At 36.4% G+C, this 26850-nt stretch overlaps 1 protein-coding gene across 1 annotated transcript in view; it reads left to right on the top strand.

Moving 5' to 3' along the window:
- brinp3a.2 (bone morphogenetic protein/retinoic acid inducible neural-specific 3a, tandem duplicate 2) overlaps nt 1-18155 on the top strand; it is a 54332-nt gene extending 36177 nt beyond the window's left edge. The window contains exons 5-9 of the mRNA XM_044129106.1: nt 3770-3875; nt 4102-4338; nt 6526-6748; nt 13310-13652; nt 16142-18155. Coding sequence (XP_043985041.1) covers nt 3770-3875; nt 4102-4338; nt 6526-6748; nt 13310-13652; nt 16142-16912 — 1680 coding nt within the window. The 3' untranslated portion in view covers nt 16913-18155. The remainder of the gene's footprint in view (nt 1-3769; nt 3876-4101; nt 4339-6525; nt 6749-13309; nt 13653-16141) is intronic.
- Nucleotides 18156-26850: the final 8695 nt, after the last annotated feature.

The raw sequence follows: 26850 nt of genomic DNA, 5'->3' as shown, positions 1-26850 counted from the left end.
TAACTGTGGTTGTCAGATAAAAGGTTTGCATGTCAGTGTATAAGAAAAGGTTTGTCATAATCTAAAACCTAGGTGTGTAAATTTATTAATAATCGATTTTATTTTCTCTCACTTATTGTCTTTTAGCTGTCAAACATAGCACAATTTTACATAGAAATATTGATTCAAATTTACACAGATAAAATGTGTGCACATATTTTATACATGTATTATTGTTTAAATTGGGTTAATTTCAAACAGTTTAAACACATTTTAAGCAATCAACTCTCAAGCTCACACATTTGAATTTCAGATTCAAATTTAACAGAAAGATTGCTAGTTGTGCACAGTTGTCATAGTTAACGTCCTTAGAAAAATGCCATTACAGCATCAATGAGAGCTAAAAAGACAAATATTCTTTTTTATTTGCCTGCTTGTGATGAAATATGATCTTCAGGTGCTTTGAGCACATTTAGTCTGCAGGAAGCACCATGATGAGCACATATGGTGAGGGGGAAGATAAATGAGTCCTGTGAAACACGGCTGGGGACAAGTCACAAGCTCCAGTTGTCACCTTCAGGTAGCATGGGGTTAATAGGGTGACAGAGGGAAGGGCGTCCCTCTTCTCTGCCATTTTCTGTTCTCCGGGCACAGCGGGAGCTGGCTGTGGTAGCTCCTTTTCCAACAGAAAGAGACAGATTCTCTACACTTATGTCAAAGCTCTGTGGCTGTTGCAATAATTTGTTCAGAGAACGATGACTTTTTGCAGTCGAAGTGGACACAGTAGAGGAGTTGCTGCAAATGCTTTTGTCTGTTTCATTTCTGGGAATCAAGTAGTCCTTCTGTAGTTACAGAGGGAAAGAGAGTTTTTGAGGTTGTGCTTTTATTAAGTCCAAATGCAGTCATCTGATGTGACTGACAGGTGGAGAGTGGAAAAAGCACAGCTTCACCTTTATAATCAGTGGAAAGTGAGTCAAAGGAGTGACAGATTCTTCCACACTTATGAATCCTTTCCAAAAGGCGTTGACCCACAAGATAGCAGAACAGATTGGAGCTCTCTGCATAAATCTAAAATCTAGCAAGCTGAGGAATGAATGAGAGAAAACCGATGAGGCATTGCCTGCATGCTTCAGCCATGAAAATTGCAAATTGAAGCTCATTTTTGAGGAGTATAAATGCATCACGATGCCTTTGAAATGTGGAATTTCTTCAGGACATGTTAGTATGGGGGGGGGAGTTTTTTGATTGGACCTGCTTGTTTGTACAAAGAGTCATGACTTCAGAGATATCCAAGAGCAAAGGGATGCATTTTTGTTGCACCTTGCAATTTTTGTGAACCGAATCAATATAGATAACTCTGCCTTACTCAAATGTTGTTTGCCAGTCAGTCTACACAAAGTGATAAACAAGGCTTCAGACTTGACCAAGAGAACAGCAGGGACCTTTAATTTTATCCTGCCATCTGATGGATTGCCTCTGGATTTATTGCACTCTTGTAATGACAAACACATTTCTGTGTACCCAGTCTCTTACTATTGATCGTTGTCTGTTCCACGACCAAGTAGATTGGCTATAGTGAGAAAATACCAAAGTATGTTAATAAAGAACTTCATACTTATTGTGAGTTGACTGTGTTAATGACTTCACATTTCTGCTCTCAGTAATACTATTCTCATATTGAAAAAGCAGTCTCCTTTTAGCAAATAGGTTCTGAAATGTGCAGTGTGATGCCTGGACAGTACATCCATGCAGCACATATTAACAAATTTGTAGGAAGACCAAATCATGTAAAAAATACCTAAAATTATAAACCGAACCTATAAGCCTGCTTTATTCTTGTGGGATGATATAATTTAGACAGATGCAATAATTTACTCTCTACTCAGCTGTGTTATTCTGTTACCACATAAAAATCTACTTATGCTTAAATTTACAAAGCTGTGCGTTTCTCCATTTAGAGCATATTTTGTATGTTCTGTTTTAAGTGTTCAGCCTGAATTTATTCTCAAACCCACATAAAACTTCAGCAGTTTTCTGTCCATACGATATATTTATCAGTAGCACTAGAGATCACATTTATTTAACATTGAAATATGTTGGGTCAAGTGGATGAAGGTATCAAGAAAACAAAACAAAACAAAAGCAAAAAACAACCACGAGCTTTAACCCATGTATATGGAATGTATTAATGTGGACTGACACATATGCTTTATAGGTTGATGGGCTAATATATTGTTTTAGGTTTAACATGAAAAAGCTAAAAAAAAAGAAATGCATAATTGGTATCTCACTTTTTTTAATAGTTTTACTAAAAGACTCATTTCCAAATTAGGTAACATCCTACACCTTTACTAAGCTACGAATAAATTGTCACATGAATAAACATATGATGTATAAACATAGTTAAATAATATAGATAATATGTTTTGTATTTAATGCTGTGGATAATAGTTGAACATGGTGATGACTTCTGCTGTCATATTTGAAACCTCCTGATGATGTATAAGCTTTATAAAACATCAGAAATAAAACTTAACTTATTTTTTTCTCTCTCTCTGTTTTTCTTTGTTGTAAATTTCTCAAATGAGATATCTTAATAAAATACATTATCTTTACCTAATAAAGAAAGTTGTATTTTTTTTTTTAGAAAAAACAAAAATCATGAAAATATATGGCATATTTCTGCCTCAGTGTACACAGAGCATCAAGTCCCCACATCATGAGAAACACTGCTGAACACAGAGGAGAGCAGTCTACCACAGTATTCCTCCATCCATATTACATCCAAATTTTATCATATGTTTACATGCAGCGTCCTATAAAGCTTTTTGTAATATATCAGAATGTATCAGCTGTGAAAGGCAGCTGCTAAGCAAAGCGGAAATTGAATGTTCTGCTCATTATTCAATGTTTTTTTCTATATGGCATATTATATGGCTTATCACATAATTCCTTTTAAGGATTGTATATGCATGTGGTTTAGAATCTAGCATTGTGTCTCTTTTCCTTACATTCATATAAGCATTAAAAACCCACATAATTCAGGAAAAGATTATTAAAGTGATATTTAAGTGTATTTTAAGACATTCAGTTTGAAGAAAAGATGTTTATTCATTCTAATTTTCTTTTTATTCCTATGTTTTATGTTTTTTATAAGAAGGCAGAGTACTGAGTTTCTGGATACTTGCAACAGCAGTTTTTTATTCAACCGTTTATGATGATCTTACTGATCCACTTACCCCAATTGTCTCACCTCATCCATCTGTCACTGTACAAGAACTGTCTCCTTACAAGCCTGAGTTGGACAAATTGCTAAGCAAAATACAAAGTCAAAAAACCACAAAGAGAGAAAAACGAGATCTACTTAGATGCACGTCACTGTCACTGTAAGAGAATAGGAAACGGTAAAGTAGGCTCTTGCAGATGAAGTGAAGAAAGGGGCTTTGTGGCAAGAGTCATTTAGAATGTCCTTAACTAGGGGCTTAGACAAAAAATACATGAATAGTTTGGAACCATTCTTCCCTTAAAATTAGAACAACAGAGTGCTCCTCAAGCTCCTTTCAGCAGAAAGGAGCTTACTTATTTTACATTCAAATGTGCAATTGATTATGTTAAAATGGCTTTATTTTAAGAGAACAGGAATACCAATGTACGTTACCCATTTACATTACACTAGAAACATTTTTCTTTTCTCATCAAGTAAGAGTACTCTTTAGGTTAGCGATGCACTTTGCTAAAATGAATAAAGTGGAGTAGTTATAAATTACATTTTGTTGTTGTTGTTGCCCAGGTGACAGAGACGCGAACAGGCCCTCTTGGGTGTAGTAACTATGACAACCTTGACTCCGTTAGTTCTGTCCTTGTTCAGAGTCCTGAAAATAAAGTCCAGCTGCAAGGTTTGTAAAATTTTTACCAGTTTTTTTTTTTTTTTTTCTCTCTCTCTCTCTTTTTTGTATGTTTCCAAATTTATCTGTTTGGCATACAGATTTATAGATTTATAGATTTATAGATTTTATTAAGTAAGTTATCAGCTCAGCCAGCACTTTATGGCCCCCACACTTTCACTGTCACTCCCTTCGTGCACATCTTCATGACGGGACTAAAGTCAGCTTGATTTTACAGGCTTGCAAGTAATCCTACCAGACTACCTGAGAGAAAGTTTTGTGCAGGCTGCTCTCAGCTACATAGCCTGCAATGGAGAGGGTGAGTTTGTCTGCAAGGAAAATGATTGCTGGTGCAACTGTGACCCCAAGTTTCCTGAGTGCAACTGCCCCTACATGGACATCCAAGCCATGGAGGAGAGCCTGGAGAGAATAACAGAGACATGGGGGTTGCTTTATAAAGAATTTGAAGAATCAGGTGAGAACGTCCTCATAAAAAATAATGAATAATTGCTTCCTCTCAACTTGTTTGCCTCATCATACTTGTGGAAAATACGACTTTTGGGTATAAATCATTTATATGAGAGAGGGTGGGGATGAATTCAGGTATTTTATCTGCACCATTAAACCTGATTGAGAATCTTATTCATATATCTCTCCCTACTCTGATTTAGGGTTGAACAATAATAGGTGAGTAAGAGTATTGAATTCTGGCATGCTATCTGCATATAGAAAATTAAAAACATGACATGAATAGAAAAGAATAAGATAAAAAATGCAAAAGAAGAACCAACTTTCAGCTTGGGCAGTTTACAGTAAGTCTGCAGAAGATTAATCAGCTATAAAACCCATTTATTGCTAGTCCAGCTTTTCCAATCATCGGGGAAACAGAGGTTGAATAGAAGCTCTTAGCACAATGTTTAGTTATTATTGCTGTGCTCGGTCACCCTGCCCTGACCATTATTACTCAGGTGAAATCAAAATTGATGTCTTTTTATCCAGATTTGCATTATTCTGAAATATTACTCACTGCAATTACCTTCAAACTTTATGTTTTAATTGCTGGCTGTAAAGTGAGGGCAGAAGTGTGTCCAGAATGCAGACACCTAAAAGTGTCATAAAAATGTCCTTCAATAAGAGATATCAGTGCAGTGCTTTATCGACTAAAAATGCAAATAAGTCCAAGCACTAAAGCAGAGAGAGTATAGGGCTAAGGAATTTTATCAAGTGCCAAAAATATAACATAGCACCTTTAGTAATAAATTAGTGATGTAATGTTGCCTGAGAGCTACTCTGGATGTACAAGTATATCTCCAATTATGTTTTTCTGAATCAGAATAGAATAGAACAAAACAGAAACTACCTTTGCTATGTGTTTGTGTATTTACTTATTAAAATGCAAATGTGTCACATTAAGTACGTTAACACAACCTACACAATATATCTAACTTACTGTCATGGCATTTAACATTTCAACACTTTTGTTTGTTTATATAAAGATGTTGATGTTATAGCAGCTGGTCAGCAATGCAAGAATGTTCTGCATTTTAGTCCATAGGTATCTGTAAAATTTTGAAAATGACTTCGTACATTGTATGACAATTAGTTTACATAGTCAGTAGATACTGCCTGTCAGGAGAATCTGACAATTAGGCCCAGTTTTTGGCTTATAGACAAACATTGGATTTTAAGGTCTAAATTCAGATTTCATATTCTTTGTCAAAATAGAAAGGATTTCAACTTTGTCTTTGGAGCTGAATGAAAAATGGGGTCTCTGCTTGTAAAACATAAAGGGTGCATCCAGTATGTTTTTTAGCATACTTGGCTGCATGCCGATCTGTTGTTCAAGAAGTGATTCTTGTCATTTATAGAGGTGCGTGCTACATGAACAAGCAACAAAAAAGCTACTGCTGAATTTATGTGACGGAAACAAGCCGTAAACATGAAAGCAGTCTTGTTGGCAAGCCTCACATGCTGTACACTCATGACAGAGAAATCTAAGTAAGAGCTGTGTGCTGTGTTTCAATGTTTTTCATCTGTTCAGATGTAAATTCTTTCACTACAAACTTCTCTCTTGTCCTACTTTCCCAAACCTGATAAACTAAACTTAGGCTTCTGAAAAATACAAGTTTCCAAAAGACTTGTTTATGCAAGGCTCATGCAGAACATGGACAGGATGACTTCTAAATGTATATGATTTCTTCTATTCTTGTGACTACTGTTTGTATTGGTACAGCAAAAAGTCAGGGAAATTTCTATTGGATTCATGTGTTTACTAAAATTCAGTTTTACTTTTTTTTTTTTTCTGTATGTATGAACTTCAAATCCAGTTTCTCCCACTTAACTACTTTTGAAACTGCCAACCTTGAGTGCTGTACTACAGGTACAGGTACAATATAATGTTGATAGTGGACAGAGTCATGCAAATAGTGCTAAAACCGCACTTATCACACTCCTCATTAAATATGTTTTATAAAAATATCAGGAATTGGCTTATTTCTGTTTCAAAATATATTTTCTAAACCGAATTGTGGTGTTTCTGTCTGTCTATCATTTTTAACACAATTTTGTCCTTAACTTGTAAGTCTCTGTCTTGCTGTGCTGAATGCTGTGTTTCAGAACATAAACACTGTGATGATGTTGACCCTGATTATTATTGTTACAGATGAATTTAAAGCCTTCTACACCAGACTTCCCCAGAGCTACTTCGTGAATGTGTCATCTATTCAACACTTGTGGTCCTTGGACAGCCTGTTTCAGTGGCGGTATGAGCAGCTTGAGAACAGCATGCGAGTCCTCTCCAGACGAGCCCAAAGAGTTATTTTCAAGCTCTTCAGTCTCAGTAAAAGATGTCACAGACAACCTCAAATTCGGATACCAAGAGAGCGGTAAGGACACATTTATATGATAAATGTTTGCTTAAGTCAGGGCGTTTTAAAGAGTAACTAAAACAAGTAATTGTGAACATTTGGCCAACTTCACCAAGTCTTTGCCAGCAATAAAATGGATAGATTTTTTTCTACCATTAAACATATGGTGAGCAAGGAAAGGAAACAGAACCTGGGCTAAACAAAATAAAAAAAAAGAAGGAAATGCGACCACAAGTATTTGAATTATAAATTTTCGTGGGCTGGATCTGAAGATGCTCTGCTGCCACAGTGTTGTCTCCTAAGTCCAGGGAGGTTTTTGATTGGAGGGTAAATGAACTGCAGTCACAGCAAAAAGTAGTTCATACCTTTGTCACTGTAAATGACAAAACAACGCAAGGATAATTTCTCATCGCAATGCCCACAGCTTAAGCAGGTAAATCCCAAAACATCAGTGAAATATTTGAATGGGATAATAAGTATAACAACACAAAAAGTTGACAGAATGAAAACCCCTGCTTTAAGTTACTCTACTTCATGCATCCCAGATTTACAATTATGATTTCATATACTTTTGTCACGTTATTCTTATTCAGTTTAAACTATTTACAGTGATGATTTTCTGTCTTTTTCTCACATCTTTTTGTAAGGTAAGCACCAACCTCCCTGAGAAGCTGAATGATTTGGTCATTTTTTCGTCATTAGTATTTCATCATTAGTATGAAGTTACATTTTTAAAATCTTTTATAGTTATTGTTTTGTCACTGGCCTCACAGCTTATTATAAGTGTTTTATTTTTAGAAATAACACCCAAGTCTATATCAGGGGCTTCATTTTTTCACATAAACAGCAGTGGTTTATTTAAGGCATTTTTACATTCACTAAGATAATCAAATGAACAATTAAAAGTTTTCAGAAAAATAAACAAAACATCAGTATTAAAGTTGAACTGTTACATGTCTATATCCCTCCAACCAACGTCATAGCGATGTGGTGTGTTATAGCAATGCTTGGCTCCATCAGTGTTTACTGCCGTGGAAAGACAGTCATTATTTCTGTACCAGAAAACAGTTACTTGTCAGTAAAACCTAGACATGCCAATGCGAGGGAGCTGAAGAGGTGTTTGCAAAAGGTGATGCTTCTAGCCATCACTGTCAGTCATGCTACATCAGTTCAGCTCAGCTACCACAGTAATGGCAGCAGCGATGGTGGCAACAGCACATAGATCAACTGCCAGATTAATCTATAGAGGGTTCTTGACATACAGTTTCGGTCTCTTTTCTCTCTCAGCATCCCTGCTTCTGAACTGCTCTGATTTCTCCGCCACAATATCAAACTCACATTAATCGCTTATCTATGCAGCTGATATTGCCTTCCACAGCAGGAAGTTTTGTCGCCAGCTTCTAAACCTTGGTTATCTCAGTTTTTACAACCACATCATCTTTAAATTGTCTCTTAGGTATTCTTTCTCTACACTGTGATATTAATTCTCTGTAAAAAGCCATTTTGAGCTGAATATTTGCACCTTTCTACACCTGAGATTAACAGATGATTTGTGATTGATTTTTGCCTCCCTTGGATTGCTTCTTCACTGTGCTGGCAGTTACAAGCAAATAAGAGCGTCAAAGCAAGTCTTCTGTTAGTGGCACACCACATTTTTGCTGAAAGTTTGACTATTTGCATTAATGATTTATGTCATCATTGAATTGAAGAACTCAGATCTTTTTTTTTCTGTAAGCTTCTCGGAAAGCGCTTTCCTCATATGCGTCTTCCAGACTGTTTGGAGGCTTTCATGAAGGCTTTAATCTATAATCATCCAAGTACTTGTTGAATGCTATTAGGAATTCACTAAAATTATTTCATAGATTTTTAATAATCCTTTCAAGGCAAAATTTTCGATAGTCTTTACATCTACGATCATGTCTCAGGCAATTTAATCTTGCAATAAGGGCAACCTGGATTTATAGTTATAACATCTTTTACTCTAATTCTATGTAAATTTATGATTGATTTTGCTTGCTTATCTTGCATGGGTTGAAAAACTGGTTGATTTGGCATGCAGTGTCTTGAAAAATGTATTGATAAGCATTTAACTATTTCACTTTTAGTCATATTACAACCACACATTTTAGTGATTTTATTGGAATTTTATTTGATAGACACATAATGAGTGACTTGTAAAGTCAAAATGAAGCATTTTTACAAATAAAAATCTGAAAAGCATGCCTTTTATATTTACTAATAACCAACCCATTGCAGTTCTGGATATTAGGTTTAGGGTCACAAATCTGGTGGGATACCAAACTGTATTCATGTCTTAAGTCTTTCGCTGCCTTGAATAGGTTTTCCTCAAAGATCTCTTTGTATAAACCCTCCTGTTATGTTCCGAGTCAAATTGAACCATTTTAAAGTTTAAAAAATGTTTTTAAAAAGTTGGAAGTATTTTTTTTTGCATAAAACTTTTTCTATTTGTTTTAATAAGTGCACTCTACATAGGAATTTAAAATTGATTTATTTTACATATTTGCACCACGGGTCTACTTTTTACATTGATACTTTTCAGGTCAGTTTGACTCGGCAGTCAAGTTAAAGTGCAAAAAAGATTTAAAAATGTCCAGTTCTATATGTTTCCTTGCAGCTATGAACCATATTTCACCACATACACAAGCACACCAAACCGTATGCACACATGCACATGCAAGCCCACACACTCACTATTCTCTTTACTTCACTAGGAAACTGCGAGAAAGCAGGTGTTCATACAACTTTTGACTGGGACATTTTCTATTCCTCTGGAGAAACTCCACCCACACAGAGCGGACATTCAGAAGAAGTGGAGGAAAACATGAATACTCTCTGTATGACTCATTTATCTTGAGTTTAATCAGTGGGTCAATTTGACCCTGAACAGTATGTGTCTCAAGTTCAATTATAAAGATCCCTACAATATGATTCTGTCACCCACTGTGGTAGCATCATATTGGTGGGCATAGTGTTTCTATGGTGGCATGCAATTTTCGACAACACATTACATTTTATATGAAGGGAAAAAACTCTTTTTTTAAAATATATATGTTTTAATATCACATCTTGTTTTCTGTATTTGACTTGCAAACTGTAAACATGGCTTCTTGGAGCTTTCCATTTTCACTAGTACTTCATAAAGGTCTGATTAGTGAACTGCACTACCAAGAGTCGTTATGTATATTGACTCTTACCATATTTGTGGACATCTGCTGCTCCTCCAGACTTGCCATGGGCCTTTTTTGCTGCTTCTTTGTAAAATTATTTGTTTGGATCACAATTGAATTTATGTAGGTTGCCAGGTAGTTGTATAAAATGTTAAAAACCATGAAATAGTTTCATTCAACTTCATAACTATGCATTTTTGTGTGTCAGTTTTATAAATTCTCTGTTAAAAACATTAAAGTTTGCAGATGTAATATGACAAAATATGAAAGAGTATTTGTAATAGAAAATATAATAGTGAACAGGTGATCTGGAAGAAACAGCACAATGCCTCCCTGTGTGGCGTTTCTGCAGATATAACAGTGAAGATGTTGGTACTAGTTAAATAATTTGACTAGTAATACGGGGCACAAAATATCATTTTCAATGTAGCAATATGTCTGTGACTTAGACATATTTAGTGGTTGCATAAAAACTTTGTCTAAAGAAAGTCAATAAGTTGTTTAATTGTAATGACCACACAAATTCTCATGTTCACTTGAGGAAGTATAATGACCCTTAACAGTCTAGCCTTCAGGCAGGGAAACTAACAGTGTGCAATCAACATACTGGTTTAGTTCCTAAGTGGCAAATTAACTTTCCCTGTGATTTGTTATTTGGTAGCCTGTTGTCATAATTCTCAGTCATAGTATGAATAGTCTGGTTCAAAAGGATTCTATTTTTACTTGAAATCTGTTTGATACAGTGATGTCCCAAGTGTGCATGAAGCAGGGTCTCATCCACATGGTAACTAAACACACTGATTAGGAAAGACTTCAATGGAATGAAAAGCAAGATCTTGACTTATAACAGAAAGTACTTTCAAACATCCTCTTCATTATATGTTTCTAATTGTAATTTCAATGATGTTTACATTTTTTACTTTGTCCTTCATAAAGCATGAGGCACATGACAATTCATGTCAAGAGAAAGATGCTGTCTATCTTTTTTTTCTCAGAGATCAACATTTAAAGCAGCAAACTGAGATACAAAGGTAGACATAAATGATAGTCAGATGAAAAGAAAAAATGTATAAGCAGGCAAGAAACTCCTGAGCTCAGACAGAACCCCCATCTGAAATCATATTCATCATCTAACAAAGGAGTGGCAAGAGAAACTGAAAACAAGGACACAAGCAAAATGGGCATAAATGCAGCCGTAGACTCCAGCAAGAGAAAATTGACAACCTGATAACTGAAAAAGAGGAAGATGTGATTATAATTGCATGGAGAACTAACTGGAAAACAAGATGCAAGTGAAACAGGAGACAGAGAAAATGCAGTTATTTAAGATTAAACATGTCTCACCAGGAGAGCGGAGTCTAACAGGCAGCAGCAGAGGGCAGAGACTGAGAGCTGCAGTAAAGATCTGAAGTCTCCAGCAGTCTTCATTTTGTATAAGAAGACATAATTTCTCTCAAACCTACACACAAGCTTAGGCACAGATATATGATTTATACATTTAAAATGATACTTAGGGTATTTTGAAGTGATGTTCTGAGATGTTATGACTAATAATACCTTCCTCACATTGATAAGATAAAAAGCTGTATAAGCCATCCACTCACAAAGGATCTTTGATATATTTTATTGCTATTTTCTCAGCGAAACAATTTTTATATTGAGCTAAAGTTACTTTGGTTCACAGTGTTGGCTCTTGTCAGTCTGATTCACTAGATGTGACTTCTCAGTCCACTCTTGCGAAGAGTAGAAGAAACTTTTGGATTTTGCGACAGGCTGTCAATTGTGCGAAAGCAGCAGAGATAGAATGAGTCCACAGTTAGTTGTGACGACCTTGTCAAGTGACAATTTGCCGAATTCTTGCAGGAGCAGATGCACTGGCTACCGTCGGCCAATGGATCTCCAGGATCAGGTGGACAATTATAAACTTAGTTTAAGAATAGATGTCACATTACAACCCAGAGATATACGCCTTTTCAAATGGCTTTAAATTGCAAAAAAATCTACAGGAACTTATGTCTAAAAAAAAGTTGGGTATGTTTTCTTCTTCTCACACTAATGGCAATGTAATCTGTGTACTGCAGGGTAAGGGAACTATTAAATAAAATAACTTAAATCATTAGCACTTTAAAAAAACAACAACTTTTATTATTTTTTTTTTTTCAAATTCCCATTTTAAAACATTTGCTTCCTTAAAAAATATATTTTTTATAGTTCTTATGGAGAAGATGTTTATATTTTTGGATTTCACTGCTATTTAAAAAAATAATAATTTCAGTAATAGCCCTCAGAGGCAAAAGTTTCTAAAAGTTTTTTTTTTTTTCTTTTTCAGGCGTAGGAGATCACAACAAGAAACTATCAGAACCATTGCTGTCTTGTCTTTACTCTGTTAAAGCTGTTGGCTTACCCACAGGTCCTCTGTGAAGTAGAGAAAATGTGCTTTTAGTCCATTTCCCAGAAGTTGCATTTTATTTTACTATTAAAATCTGCATATTTCTGAACTTTGGTTAATGTCTCAATGAAATTTTATAAATTCTCCATAAGTAATCCAACAAACACTTTAAACTTAGCATAAAGTTTTCCTCAGTATAAACTCATAAATAATTCTTTTTATTTTCAAACAAAAATGCTGACCATTTCTCATCTGTAAGCAAAGATGATAAGAGGCATAAAGGGATCATGGTGGAAAAATTGCAGTACCATGGAATGAAACTCCAATTCACATTGGGGAATTGTGTGCATGTCTGAAACTAAGTCACCCTCCGGCTAAAGTGCACTTCTAATATTTATGACATAAATTGATCAAAGATAACGTTCTCTGCTCTTCTGTATGTCTGTCATTTTCTTTAATAATAATCATGCATGGCAGGAGTTCAAATTCATAAACATTCATGAGAATCTCAGACAGAAGGGAGAATGTAGGGGCGTGCTGTGGTGGTGTAGGGGATAGCGCAGCCCACATTTGGAGGCCTTGAGTCCTCGATGCAGCCGTCGCAAGTTCGATTCCAGGACCTGGTGACATTTACCACATGTCTTTCCCCTTTCCTGTCGGCCTACTTTCATATAAGGGAAACTAGAGCCCACAAAAAGACCTCATGGAGGGGAGAAAAAAAGGAGAGGAGAATGTAGACTGATATTCCTGGTAGACAACATATCATGGTAAAACTCCATTAAATGTTGCACAAATTTTTTAGAGACACCTCTTTTGATCTGCAAATTACCTTAACCAGGATTAGTTAAGTTCTCTCTGTCTTGTATATTTAAAACTTATAATGAGCCAGCTGTCTGGCGGCTCATTATAAGACAGGTGTCTTATAAAGCTTTTCCCCTGTTAACCAGCTCATGTTGAAAGCGTATTTTGATCTCTTTATATCACTTATTGTTATTCCTGCAGGCCTCACTCCTACTGGCTAGGACATATCCAGTCCCTCCTGTACTGCTCAGAGAACAACCAACTTGGAACATTCTCCGAGGAGCTTCACAGCTGCAGCTGCCGATATGAACACAGCCCTTGTCAGTCGCCCCCACCCTGCTCCGTTGGCGAAGGCTCAGCCTGTGCAGTGTGTGCACCAGACAACCACACCCGATGTGGAAGCTGTAACCCAGGATTTGCTTTGATGCAGGGAGCTTGCAGACCTATGGTGGCAGACTCTACAGAGAACTACCTGGGCTTTGAGACGGACCTCCAAGATTTGGAGTTAGGCTACCTACTGCAGAGAGCAGACCGCAGGCTTGAGGTATCTCTTTGTTAGCTTTTGTTTAATGATGTCAGGTTCACCGCTAGTTGAGCTGTGCCTAGAAAAAAAGACACATGGACTCCTGGGATTGCATTGTATAGTGGCCAGCTTCTGGCAAAGGGAAGCTTTATTGTTTCTCCACATTTCTGTTTAACAATTTGTCACACTGTTTTATGGAAACTATTTGTTGTTTTTGTCAAACTTAGCTATGTAATATATGTGTGTTTAATTTATTTGTTTGACCTTACAAGATATTGAATACATAAATATTGTTGCACTTTAAGTATGACTGTCTGTGCAGATTTTCTACGTGGATGCCACAGCACATTAAAGACAGTGACAGTACACTTGACAGGTTGCAGTTTTAGATTAATGAACCCAATTTCTCTAAAAAAAATAAATAAAACATCTTCAAATGCATGAAACTTCACATAAAGAAGAACACGGCATTCAGAAATTTTTCCTAATTTATAAAATGAAAACTTACACGTAAAGCAAATCATACTTTTTGAAAAACGTTTTCATAAGGAAGTATCTGGATTCAACTTCCTGAAAAGACATGCTTACTGTTTGAAAAGAAATCAAGACACTGAAAAGCCACCCGGTAATAGAGGAATTTGATTTGTGAATCTTCTGCAAAGGTTCCAGTGCCAATAGACTAATATGTTTGGGCAGTTTTGTAGTTTGTAGCATTTTTGCCGAAGTCTTAGAGCAGCAAATGCAGGTGTTCAATTATTCATTAAATCATTTTACTAGTGAATGAAAATCAAGACAGCAACCGATATTGCCAGAGTTGGATGTGTCCTGCTAGTTTACTCCAAAGTCTGACCATACAACAACCAAACAAAAGGCTATTAGCTATTTCCCCACTCTTGTGGCCAGTTAGACTTTTTTATGTTAAACATCAACAAATCTAAATAAAGAACCAAAACAAAACAACTTAAAGATCTACCTGATTCTTGCAGTAGTAAAAGCAGAATCTTTCACTGATTCCAATGCTGGCTCAGGTACATATCTTCTGTCCCTGAACCTCTCTTCGGAACCTGTGACGTCTGTGTCCTCGACACAAGTTTGAGCCTCGGCCTCACAACATAAGCTGCATGTCTTCTCCCTTTTTTAAAAGTACTTGTGTACTGGAAGCAAAAGGCTTGTATACCACTTCTTCAAATCATTCATGTTCACAACAGTCTTTAAAGAAAGGAGGTGCAAATCCTAACTTCAAACATATATATTACATTTTCAAACCTTTTTTTCCAGCAAAAATTTTAATACAAAATTGACTGAACATATAAAGCTCTTTTTAAGGGGTTAAATGCCTTGTCTAGAGGCACATCCACAGGAAGAACCTGAGTTCAACTTCAGGATTGTAAGACAATTACTCCCTTTGAGCTACAATTGACCAAATGACCAGCACGGCCCCATGGATCGCTAACAGGTTTTTAATAGTGTATGCGCTCTCATGCTTCTTTCATTAGATATCTGTTACTGTTAGAAAATTTTTCTGATACAGAAGAAATCTGTGTAGGTTTCACAGTATTACTGTAGTACAATGATCATACATTTATGACAAACTCTGAGTTTTATCACCAACATTTCTCTTCTCTCCTAATGTCACTCCAAGAGCATTAAAACACTAAAGTTTAAGTTAGCAAATGAGGGTTAAGGTAATTTAGAACCTCAAGATATTGCATTGTAAATTAATGATTTACATCTGTTTATGTGAAATATATATATAAATCTAAATCAAAGGTTTAGTCGTCAATTTTAGAAATAAATTAAGCTGAAAGTGACTTAACTAACAGGAGAAGACCTAAATAAACACTCCAAATATATAACAAAAAGGAAGAAAAAAAATGTATGCTTTAATTACTAAGAAAATCTCTGGATGAAATTAAAATGTATGGTTCAAATAAGAAGTTGTTAAAAATAAAATGCTTTCATATAAAAAAATATGCCTTTTGTTACGATTTATAAAAACAAATTCTACGAGACTTGTTAAATGTAGTGAAGAAAAAATAAATAAATAATTGGATTGGTTCATTTGTTGTCCCTGAAAAACAAAATCAGCTTCTTATCTTAAGAAAATTTAAGGTCTTGAACTTCCAGGACAAAGAGGTGTGAACTCTGTCTGCTGCTCTTTTTTTTCCCAGGCTGGCTTTCCTCTTGCTTTTCAGAAACTAAATCTAATAACAGCAGCAATAATGGCAAGGCTTGCTGTTCATTCAATATTGTACATATCCTGTATCTATATAGACATCCAGCATTTTATTGAATCTTACAGAGTTACATAGACTCAAATAAGAATTTAGAAAATTATGGAGGTTGCACTTTAAAACTATACAATACAATTTCATCTTTTTTCAGTGATGTTGCATTGCAAAGATAACATCATAAATATAAAGCTGTCTAAAAACTGCATGCATTCAAAATACATCATGTTTTCTAACTGAACTAATTGGATTTTTTTTTGCGTGTTTTTGGTCACACAGGTTCATGCTATTTTTATCAGCAATGACATGAGACTGAACAGCTGGTTTGACCCATCGTGGAGGAAGAGGATGCTGTTGACGCTAAAGAGCAACAAATATAAAACCAACATGGTTCATATGCTGCTTGGAATATCCCTTCAAGTTTGCCTTACAAAGAACAGTACCCTGGAGCCTGCGCTCACTCTTTATATCAACCCTTTTGGTGGGAGCCACTCAGAGAGCTGGTACATCCCCGTCAATGAAAATGGTTTTCCAGATTGGAAGGCCACCAAGTTGGACCTACCCTTCGAGTGTTACAACTGGACTTTGACATTGGGTAACAAGTGGAAGACATTCTTTGAAACTATCCACATCTATCTTCGTAGCCGGATAAAGACTCAGGACGGAGCAAATGAAAGTGTTTATTATGAACCTGCCGAAATTACTGATCCTGCTCAGAGCCTGGGTTACATGAAGATAAACAGTATCCAAGTGTTTGGCTACAGTATGCACTTTGACCCAGAGGCAATTCGTGACTTGATCCTCCAACTGGACTACCCTTACACACAGGGCTCCCAGGACACGGCCATCCTTCAACTCTTGGAAATACGAGATCGTGTGAATCGCCTTTCCCCTGCAGGCCAACAAAAGATGGACCTGTTCGCCTGTCTCCTCCGCCACAGGCTCAAACTCACTCCCAGTGAAGTGGTTCGCATTTTTGCCTCCTTGCAGGCCTTCAGTGCACGTTTACCTAATTCAGTGGATTATGAGACCACCAAGCTGTGCAGTTAACAGCTGGTTGAAAACTAAATTGTAAATTGTGTACAAGGAAACCTTTTTGAGTCCTTGATACAGATGCATACACATGTGCTTTGTCTCTATTAATTATAAAACTCTATGGTTAATCATGAGGCAACCAGCCATGGACAACTGAAGAATGTACTGGACAATGCCCATTTCAGTGCCATGTTTAAAAAATGGGCTGGATCTTTGAGGAAATGCACAACCATTTCTCAAAATGATATTTCTGCTGTAAAAACCCACTGCATACAGCTGAACCATCCTGTTTCAATATGATTCTGCTCATTTATACTGTAAGTACCAATGCTAAATGAATAGACATTTTATGGTTAAAATGGTACTCTCTGTTTGTTTGTATTTTTTATATGTTTCTTTGCTTTAGTGACTGTGCACTTTCCATGACTTGAAGATTGCAGTGGTGTATAACACAATTTTGTAGATAAATTGATATTAAAGTCATCATGTTATAACAGAGTTGATCCACTAAAAAGTTGTATTTTAAACCCACAAGAGTGAAGATAATTTATTTGAAAGCCACAAAACAAATATCATTTCCTTTTGTCCGATTGACTTTGGCTCTTCTAATTGAGCGGTATAAATAAATGCCTCTACAACAGAGAAAAAAGCAATTTACGAACCTCTTTATCAGGTACACATTGCTAGTACTATTTTCCTGTATGGCAAGCTGTTGAAAGCATTCCCTAAATTTGGGTTCATATCAACATAGTGGTGCAGCACAGTATCTTTTTAGAGTTCTATAGAGTAATAAATACACAGAAAAAAAAAAAAAAACAGTTTCAGGTTTCTTAGTTGAGCTTTTTCATTTGGTGTGTTATTTTACTGTTAGTAGCCAAAAGAAGATGGATGCAGTATGAGCATGACATGGTCAGCACCAATACCCAGCTAAGCTGTAATATTTTAACCGGAGGTCCCTAACCGCCAGACCCCAGATGGTACCATGCTTATATTGATACCTGACTCCAGCGTAACGAATGTGTAGTAATTTTTGTGTCCCATCTTCCATCTTATTCTCCCTGAATTGTACACTACAATATTTGGGAGGAAAAGTATGATCCATGGCAAGCAAAAAGTGAACAATCATCTCCTATGAATGATGCTCACTGACACCTCTAAGCCAAAATCAGACTCAACCATCTGAATGTTGCAGCTTACACTGAGACTCATTGGACCAGACAACATCATTTTTTTTTTTTTATATTACATTTAGATGATTGACTGAACACCTTGGTTTCTTTTCTTTGGCTGCCATAGTAGCACCTATGCGGTCTTCTGTTGTAGTTTGAAGTCTGCTTCATGGTTCAATGTGTTGCTCAACAGAACATGATGCTCTAAAAATCTCAGTTGTTAAGAGTTTTTTTTTTTTTTTGTTTTTTTTTTTTTTTTACTTTTAGGGCCTTTCTCCCTTTCTCCCAAGAGATGGTTGGGTGCCAAAGTCAACATATACATCTTCAGCATACATCAGTGTTCTTTGTCCCACACTCTGATTCAAGATTACAATTTAGAGATAGATATCCCTTTTCAGGAAATGTTCTTTTTCAGTGTTTTCAAATATAACTAAGCAGATTTCATCATTTTAAAGGTTTGAAGATGTCTTTCTCTTATATTTATAATAAAATATGAATATTATATATTCTATCTATCTATCTATCTATCTACATAGATAGATAGATAGATAGATAGATAGATAGATAGATAGATAGATAGATAGATAGATAGATAGATAGATAGATAGATAGATAGATAGATAGATAGATAGATAGATAGATAGATAGATAGATAGATAGATAGATAGATAGATAGATAGATAGATAGATAGATAGATAGATAGATAGATAGATAGATAGATAGATAGATAGATAGATAGATAGATAGATAGATAGATCTATTATGTGCTCATAAATATAAGCTGCTTGAACAGCACTGACTTGAACCAGCTCATATTTTTAAATTAATTTTAATTATGTTTCCCGTCGATTTAAGCTTTTCAATACAACCTTGTAGGGGTTAATAATGCAGTGCTTTTTACATTGTCTATTCTGAAGGAAGGAACTGAAAAAATATATTTTCTCTATGCTTGCTTTCCACTTGAGCATACAGTGGAATAGGCTGTAAGTTATGAATAAGGCCTGACTGAATGTGTTTTAGTTCAGTTTTCCATTTTTCTTATCTTCTCTGTTATTGAAGAAGTATACAGAATTTGCAATAATGCAGTGTTTTTTTTCTGCTTTGCAGACATTGCAGCAACATGAAGCTGTTGTAAACCTTTTTAACTCCCTTATGCAAACACATACGGTTGGGTAGTGAGCCATGAGCTCTGTCAAGCTGCCACGAGTGCACAGCACTGAGCTGTGGTTAAACAGATCCAGTATAGACACTGACAGAGGACAGTAGCTGCTGCAATTGTACTGCTGACATGCAACTTCAGCAGTGTGTCCACTTTTAGAACAAATGCAAATTAGCTCAGACAGCATGCTGCATTTCTGTTCCACTCAAATGCAAAGCAAACCATTACCAAAACATGTCTGCTCAAAATGTCTTTATGTGGCTGTGTCACCTTGTCAAAGCATTCTGAGAAGAAGGAGCAAAGCAAAGTGCTCCATTTTTAATCAGTGTCATTATCCTGCACTCAACGTTGTTTGTTTGTGTAATTATATTCATTTATGGCCACAAAATTTCCATAAACAGGATGTTTTCTTAAAAACATTTTTAAAATAAGTGCAACCCCTTTTACAATGTCAATATAAAGTGGAGTTATTTCCTATATCACTTGCAGAGTACTTTGAAGAACTCTGCACGTTTCTTTCTACAGTTTTTGCATAATCAAATTTAAAACTTGTCAAGTTCCAAGCTGTTTGGTCAAAGCCTTTGGAGCTTTTGCACAATCAGTATAGTATAGTATAGAGATATATGTATCTCATATATGAGAGGGATGATGTTAACATAAAATCCCGTATGATGTTTTATGTCTTTTTCTTTCTGACAGTCAATTCTAAATAGCATAGCAGAAAGACTGTAATAATGTTCTTCTAGCTTTGTCTTTAATAATCTGAAAAAATAACTATATTTCCAGGTTTCACAAAGTAATCCCTTACTCACATGGAGGGTAAACACTGTTTGACATTTTGTTGCAGCAAGAGTTTATTAATTTTGAATGCCGAAAAGTCACAGGTTTAAAATTTAATTTTACAGCCCCATGCTTATTTATGTAGGTTTGCTTTTGAATGCTCAGTTTTCTCTTTGTGTCCAATCTTACTGCAATTGTTTCCAGTTGAAAAGTAATTTAATAAAACTAAAGAGATGAATAAAAAATAAAAAAAACCTGGAGGGCTTTTCAGTCCCTGATCAAATGCTTTGCTTCTGCACTGTAGGTGAAAGATTCTATCAGCTATATTAATGTCAGGTGCAACATGCCATCTCTAATCAGGGAGCTTGTATGAGCTTCAGTGACACTATGGACCAAAGGGAAGTCAAGCACCTGTGAAGGTTAACAGTCATCACCTCAATTTGTCTACTCCTCCCATCAACTCCAACTCATGTGAAAAGCTACATTGGGCTGTTTATGGATGAGTAGTGTTTGATGAAATGTAAGTGGTGGATTGCATTACAAAATGTCAGCATGTCTATTCCCTGAACAAAGCAGTGTCAATTAAACAGAGGAAATGATTCCTGCACCGTTGCATAGGAAGAGCAGGCATGGCATATTTAGGGACACATGGTCTGGTTGTATTTGTGAATCCTTTGTGATTTTGTGTCAACCTGGGGGTTATTAAGTCTTCAAAGGTGTTTTTGGTTGGTTTGAAAAGAACTGTGGAGGAAAGATTATTTGAGACACAAAATATGCTTGAATATTCTCCCACATCTTTATGAAAAATTCTTTAAAAACTCCACAGTCTGAGCAATTAGGGAGTTGAATGGTCTTTTTTTTTTTTTTTTTTTTTTAAGAAAAAAGGATGTTCGGGACTTAAATATATCTATGTATTTATTCATTCATGCCTCTAAAGAGTGTGTTTGCCTCCTCCAGCAAAGTAAAAAATCCCTAGGTAGTTTGCCCATAATTACAATGTTTAACAGCACTCTGCTCATAGAGCAATTACCAGACTGGTCCCTAAAAACCCTTCCTGTCAAGGCAGCTCACTATAATATATTGCTGCTTTTTACCCAGCAGTTCCTCTAGTCTTTCTTGTGACAGTATGATTCCAGAGGAAAATATTGATAAGAAAATCTCTGACTTTTTGTTGTTTATCAGTTTACGATAGCCTAGAACTACAAATCCAGCTAACGGTATTCTCCTCAATCTACATTACGAAAAGGACCTTTCCCTCTCTATACGTTCTCTTTGACTGAACCTGGAAGAAGCTTTTACCTAAAATCTAAAACTTTTATACACAAGTGTTGATCTTGGAAAGGGTAGAGTAGATTTAGTACAGCTCACCAAATGCATTTTCTAAATGACTTTGAGCACCAATACAGGTTTTCAGTATGCTATATCTAAGTTTGTAAATATTAACAATAACCTGTTTAATTTGAACTAATAATCCAAACACAATATCTTACTATATTTGATAATGCAGGACATATAGTTTTTGCTACCAGTCTTCCTCTTTGCTCTTCGCTCTATTTCCTGTCAATGTACTGTTCAATAAAGGCCACTAGAGCTTGAAAGAATAAATTTAAAACTCTTTTTCCATGTTTTCTTTTGCCAGTAAATATGAAGTATGGCTCACGTAAATAATAAAACTGATAATAATGATTCAGAAGTGCATTATCAAGTGTTTTATCACAATTAATTTAATTAATTTATAAATGAGTGAAATGTAATATTAACCAATCCCCAGAGAACAAGTTGCCTTACAAGAGGTGTTGTACTTTAACATTCACTTTAAAACAAAGCTGAGCAGAAATTGTCTTATTTGTAACTGTAACATATCTGGTCTGTTTTGTAAGGCACTCAGATGGATCTCAGCTCATCCTCAGAGTGACAACCATATGACAGAGACCTGAAACATCATTGCACCGTTCATTAATAACAATTACTTGCAAAGCAAAGTACTTCATTTACAAAGCAAAAAAACAGCTCTGTTAGCAACACAGCAGCTAAACAGTAGAAATGTAAAGCTTAGGTTGGAACCCAAAATTATTGTGAATCATTTTATACCAAAAGTGTGGAATTCAAAATCTGAATAATTGTCATTTCAGAAAAAAATTACCGGTACATGTGTACTGTTAACAAAAGTAAACTTTTGTTAATTTCTGGACCTTCTCCCAAAATTACATTCAAACTTCTCAGCACATAGTTTGGGAACATCTTGGCATTCACCATCATCTCATACAAGCTCACTTAGTAAGAGTAAAGTATAGGGAAATGTTCAAACTTAGCAAGTAAATGAAGGCTCCCACAGACTCAGGCATGCTGTCCATGAACAGTTGAAACTTCATACTCGAGCGTACTGGAAAAGAAATGCAGCAGTTGTGTGTAATCATCAGCTTTAATTCCTAAAATATGACACCCTGATGGAAATGCAATTTTACTCTGTCCTGGGAAAAAAACTATTTCCAAGCACTGTTCAGGTAAAATCACTCAATCAGGTTTATTCATGAATTGTGCACAACTCAGAGAGCTTGTAGGACAATCAATAATGAAGCAAGTCTGAACGGAAAGCTCTGCCAGGCAGAGACAACACATGAGTTTTATACAAAGGGATATAAACCATGGGAAACAGACTGGTTCCCATGCAGTTGTGAAAAAAAAATGTCCAACCTTGTACATATAACCCAAATAGTTTTAACTTGGTGGGGATATACAGAAATGTGGAATAAACATATAGCAATACAACTAGCAGGTGTAACCTAATTGTAATTTTTCCACATCAACTCCAAGGCAGCAAGAGTGATTTTTGCTGGAGTGTTTTTTTTTTGTTTTTTTTTCAAACTCTGTGACTGACATAATACATGAAATTGTTTTATCATATTCACTAGTAAAATAAGACATTTTAATTACTCTGCCTTGTAATGCATAGATAGGGCCAATATTTAGATTTTCAGTAACAAACCCTGCAGAGGGGGATTTTTTGTAACAAAAAATTAAGACATAGAAAAGCACCTCATGTCCACTGCAAAGTATAGATAGAGTATCTGTGACACTGTAAGCCAGGTTCTCCTCCAAACACCCAGTGGATCTTGTTAAGAGTGCAGGGCTTCACGGGCTCTCTGAAAATCCAGTCTTTGTAAATGAAAATCTCAGTGGGCCCTACCAGAAAACAAAAAATTGGTCATCATTGGGCTGTTTAACAGGACAATGATCTAAAACATTTGGGTAAGTCAACGCAGAAATGGTTCATTGAACACAAAATCAAACTTCCACCATCTCTGTTGGGAGACATAAACTCTTAAGAGAAAAGTTCATAAGAGAAGACCAGGGATGCTGCGGGATCAAAAGAGATTGTGCAAAGAAAAATGTTCAAATCTCTCTCTCTGTGTATTTTCTATAAGTTGCCAGTTTTACCATTTGTGATACTGAGAAAGTAAATCGGCACGTTTGTGAATAATGACAAAGTCCCCTGCCCTGAGAAACATCCATTTCACAGATATGTGCTTGTCCTGATCAATACCTCCTGCAGTAGTTTTGCAGAGAGTCTAAATCTCAATGTCAGAATGGATGTGCTTTTACTTAAAGTGTAGTGCTTCAGCTTTTGTACAGACCAAACTTTTCCTCTCTGGAGACCCGACAGGGGAATGAAACACAGAACAGGAGGAGAAGGCAAAAGGTAACTGTCGCCCGCCAATAAATCAATACGCTGCTTTATTACTTCAGAGAACAAAAGGCTCTGCACCAAGATCGATTACTGAGCGGAGGAGCCTCCAATATGAAAAAAAATATAAATAAATAAATCTCTGCTGGCATTTGGCTGCTCCATCCCCACGACCAGATCAGCATCAATTTATTACTGATTTGATGGTTTCCGCCTGATGTGTTTTTGTATAAGCACAAATCAATCCTGAGTTTATTGGGGCCTGCCCATAGCAATGCATAAGGAGAGCAGTGACTGACTTGCGAAGCAAGTCAGTCACTGCCTCCATGCATTGCATGGCAGGCACCTATTGTTCTACACCCAATAGAATGTCTCTTTATTATTGGGGCCTGCCCCATAGCAATGCATAAGGAGAGCAGTGACTGACTTGCGAAGCAAGTCAGTCACTGCCTCCATGCATTGCATGGCAGGCACCTATTGTTCTACACCCAATAGAACGCCTCTTTATTATTTATTATTCATCCGTCACCCGGAATGCGGCTCGCACCGCTGCGAGCCCACCCACAAAAGTGGTATCAAAACGTGCGGCCCGTTCCCGGCAGGTGTGCTATTATTTTTATAAGGAATCGGACTTACGATGGCGACGTAAAAAGCGAAAAACGAGCAAAATTTCCAACTGCCGAAACGCAGAGCATAACTGACACCAACTGCCGCTTTTTTAGAGTGAGAATTTAAGCAGATTTTTGAACCCAAAGAGATTTTGAAATCGCCGTCACACCCACAAATATCGCCCGATTGGTATCAAACTCGGTCATGACATTGATACGCGTGCCTGCTCCGGTAAAATGTGTTCGATATTTCTCTAGCATTTACGGTTTTCTGTCAAGGTGCTTCAGAGTGAAATTATGGGACAGGGTAACTGACGCTCTCCCTGATTCACTTCCATGTATTTCTGAAAAGTTTCTGCACAATTTTTTGTCTCATCACTGCAATTACTGTGAATGAGGTAAAAATATGAATTGCGGTACTATCGGAGAAGACAAATAGCCCTCTTATACGCTTCAAACGGTTTTCAAATATGTATTACGGTTCCTGAACGGCAAAGGTTTGTTCGGAGTGCTTTTTCCATATTAATTGGCTGGGTGTCTCACAAAGATAGAATTTTTTTCCCCCCTTTCTGTCTCACACACATATGACAGTAAGCAGCTGATCCATTACCATAGCAACGGAACACATGAGGCCAGAGCAGCTGATTTATGGGAGGACACTCTGGAATGAGCTGGCCTTTAGAACTACTTGTGTTTTGGGCATTTTATAACAGATTTTAACAAACCATTCTTACACATAGGATTAGTGTGTAATTTTTAAATAAAGCTTAATGGAAATTTCCCAATAAAAGCCCCAATATCTCTGTCAGGTGAGTGCAGCGCCGTAAGGCGCTGAAAAAATCTCTGCCTATATTATCTTTTCCTCTCAGGTTATGGCACTGGCTTGCGCAGCAAGCCAGTGCAATGGCATTAACCTTTGACCTAATGATAATAAATAGGACTATGAGAACACCATATCTGTAGTTCTAACTAACACTCAGTTAAAACAGAGCTTCCAATTAGAACTACTGGCTGTTTAGGCCAGTAAATAAGAGATTTAACTCAAACACTGTTAGCCATTGGATTAGTGTGGGCATTTAATATGAAGCTTATGTTTATATTTCAAAATAAAAGCCTTCTTATTTCCCTCAGGTTAATGCATCGCCGCAAGGCGATGCAATAATATTAGAATGCTTTATATTCTTCTCTCAGGTTAGGGATCTGCCTTGCGCAGCAAGGCAGATCATTAAGATAAGATTTTTACCTTAAATAAACTATTAGCTATTTTACTTACTTATTAGTCATTTTAAATATACTGAATGGAGTTAGTCAATTACAGAAAACATTCTAATGATACCCCAAATGCTATTGGCAACACTTAGGTAAAGATGTGTTTGGCCTGCTTTGATCAGAAAACCTAACTGCTTCAAACTATTAGGATTCCATCTCTCCCTGTGTTTCATTCTCATGACAGTTGAGCTGCTCTTTAGAACTACAAAGACTGAAGGTCAGAACTACAACATGGTGGAATTGTCAGTTACTACAGAGGAGGACTGAGCTGGCCTTTAGAACTACTTGTGTTTTGAGCATTATAGAAACGATTTAACACATTCACTGTTACACATGGGATTAGATTGACCATTTCTTATGATTCTTACTGAAAATTTCAAAATAAAAGCCTTGGCAATTTTTACATCATATATTTGCTCATTTTTGCTTGACGTGATTGGTTTATCCAAAGCACTCTTAGACACTGGATTAGTGTGGGCATTTAATATGAAGCTTACGGCGAATTTCAAAATAAAAGCCTCTATATGCCCCTCTGAATAGTGCACCGCCGTAGGCGGTGCAATGATATCATTCTGCATTATCTGGTTCTCTCAGGTTAGGGAGCTGCCTTGCGTAGCAAGGCAGTTCATTAGCATTAGCCATTTAGCTTAAATAAGCTATTACCTATTTTTCTTACTTATCTGCCATGTTTAGTATTCTGAAGGAATTAAGTAAATTACAGAGAACATTCTAATGATATCCCACATGCTACTGAGAGCATTCACGCTAACATTAGCATTTTTGCTCATTTTAGCTAATACACTTACTTTATCATACTGAATGGTGCATGTCCAGTTTACTTAACATTCTTGTGATTCTATTGATTACATTGCAGCTTTCTTTAGCATTGATGCTAATTCTTAGCATCAGAACGGTGGGTCCAAACCGACGGGCACACTTTGGCAGGCCCCAGTTAAATTTCTTCAGGAATTTTCTAGTTGGGGCCTGCCCCATAGCAATGCATAAGGAGAGCAGTGACTGACTTGCGAAGCAAGTCAGTCACTGCCTCCATGCATTGCATGGCAGGCACCTATTGTTCTACACCTAATAGAATGTCTCTTTATTATTCTTAACTTATTCTTCCGTCACCGTTAATGCGGCTCGTACCGCTGCGAGCCCACCCATAAAAGTGGTATCAAAACGTGCGGCTCGTTCCCGGCAGGTGTGCTATTATTTTTATAAGGAATCGGACTTATGGCGGACGTAAAAAGCGAATAAAGAGCAAAATTTCCAACTGCCGAAA

Source organism: Gambusia affinis, linkage group LG10 (assembly GCF_019740435.1).
Source record: "Gambusia affinis linkage group LG10, SWU_Gaff_1.0, whole genome shotgun sequence".
NCBI classification, from domain to species: domain Eukaryota; kingdom Metazoa; phylum Chordata; class Actinopteri; order Cyprinodontiformes; family Poeciliidae; genus Gambusia; species Gambusia affinis.
The sequence above is the reverse complement of the archived record's forward strand: the minus strand, read 5'-3'. Positions and strand labels throughout refer to the sequence as shown.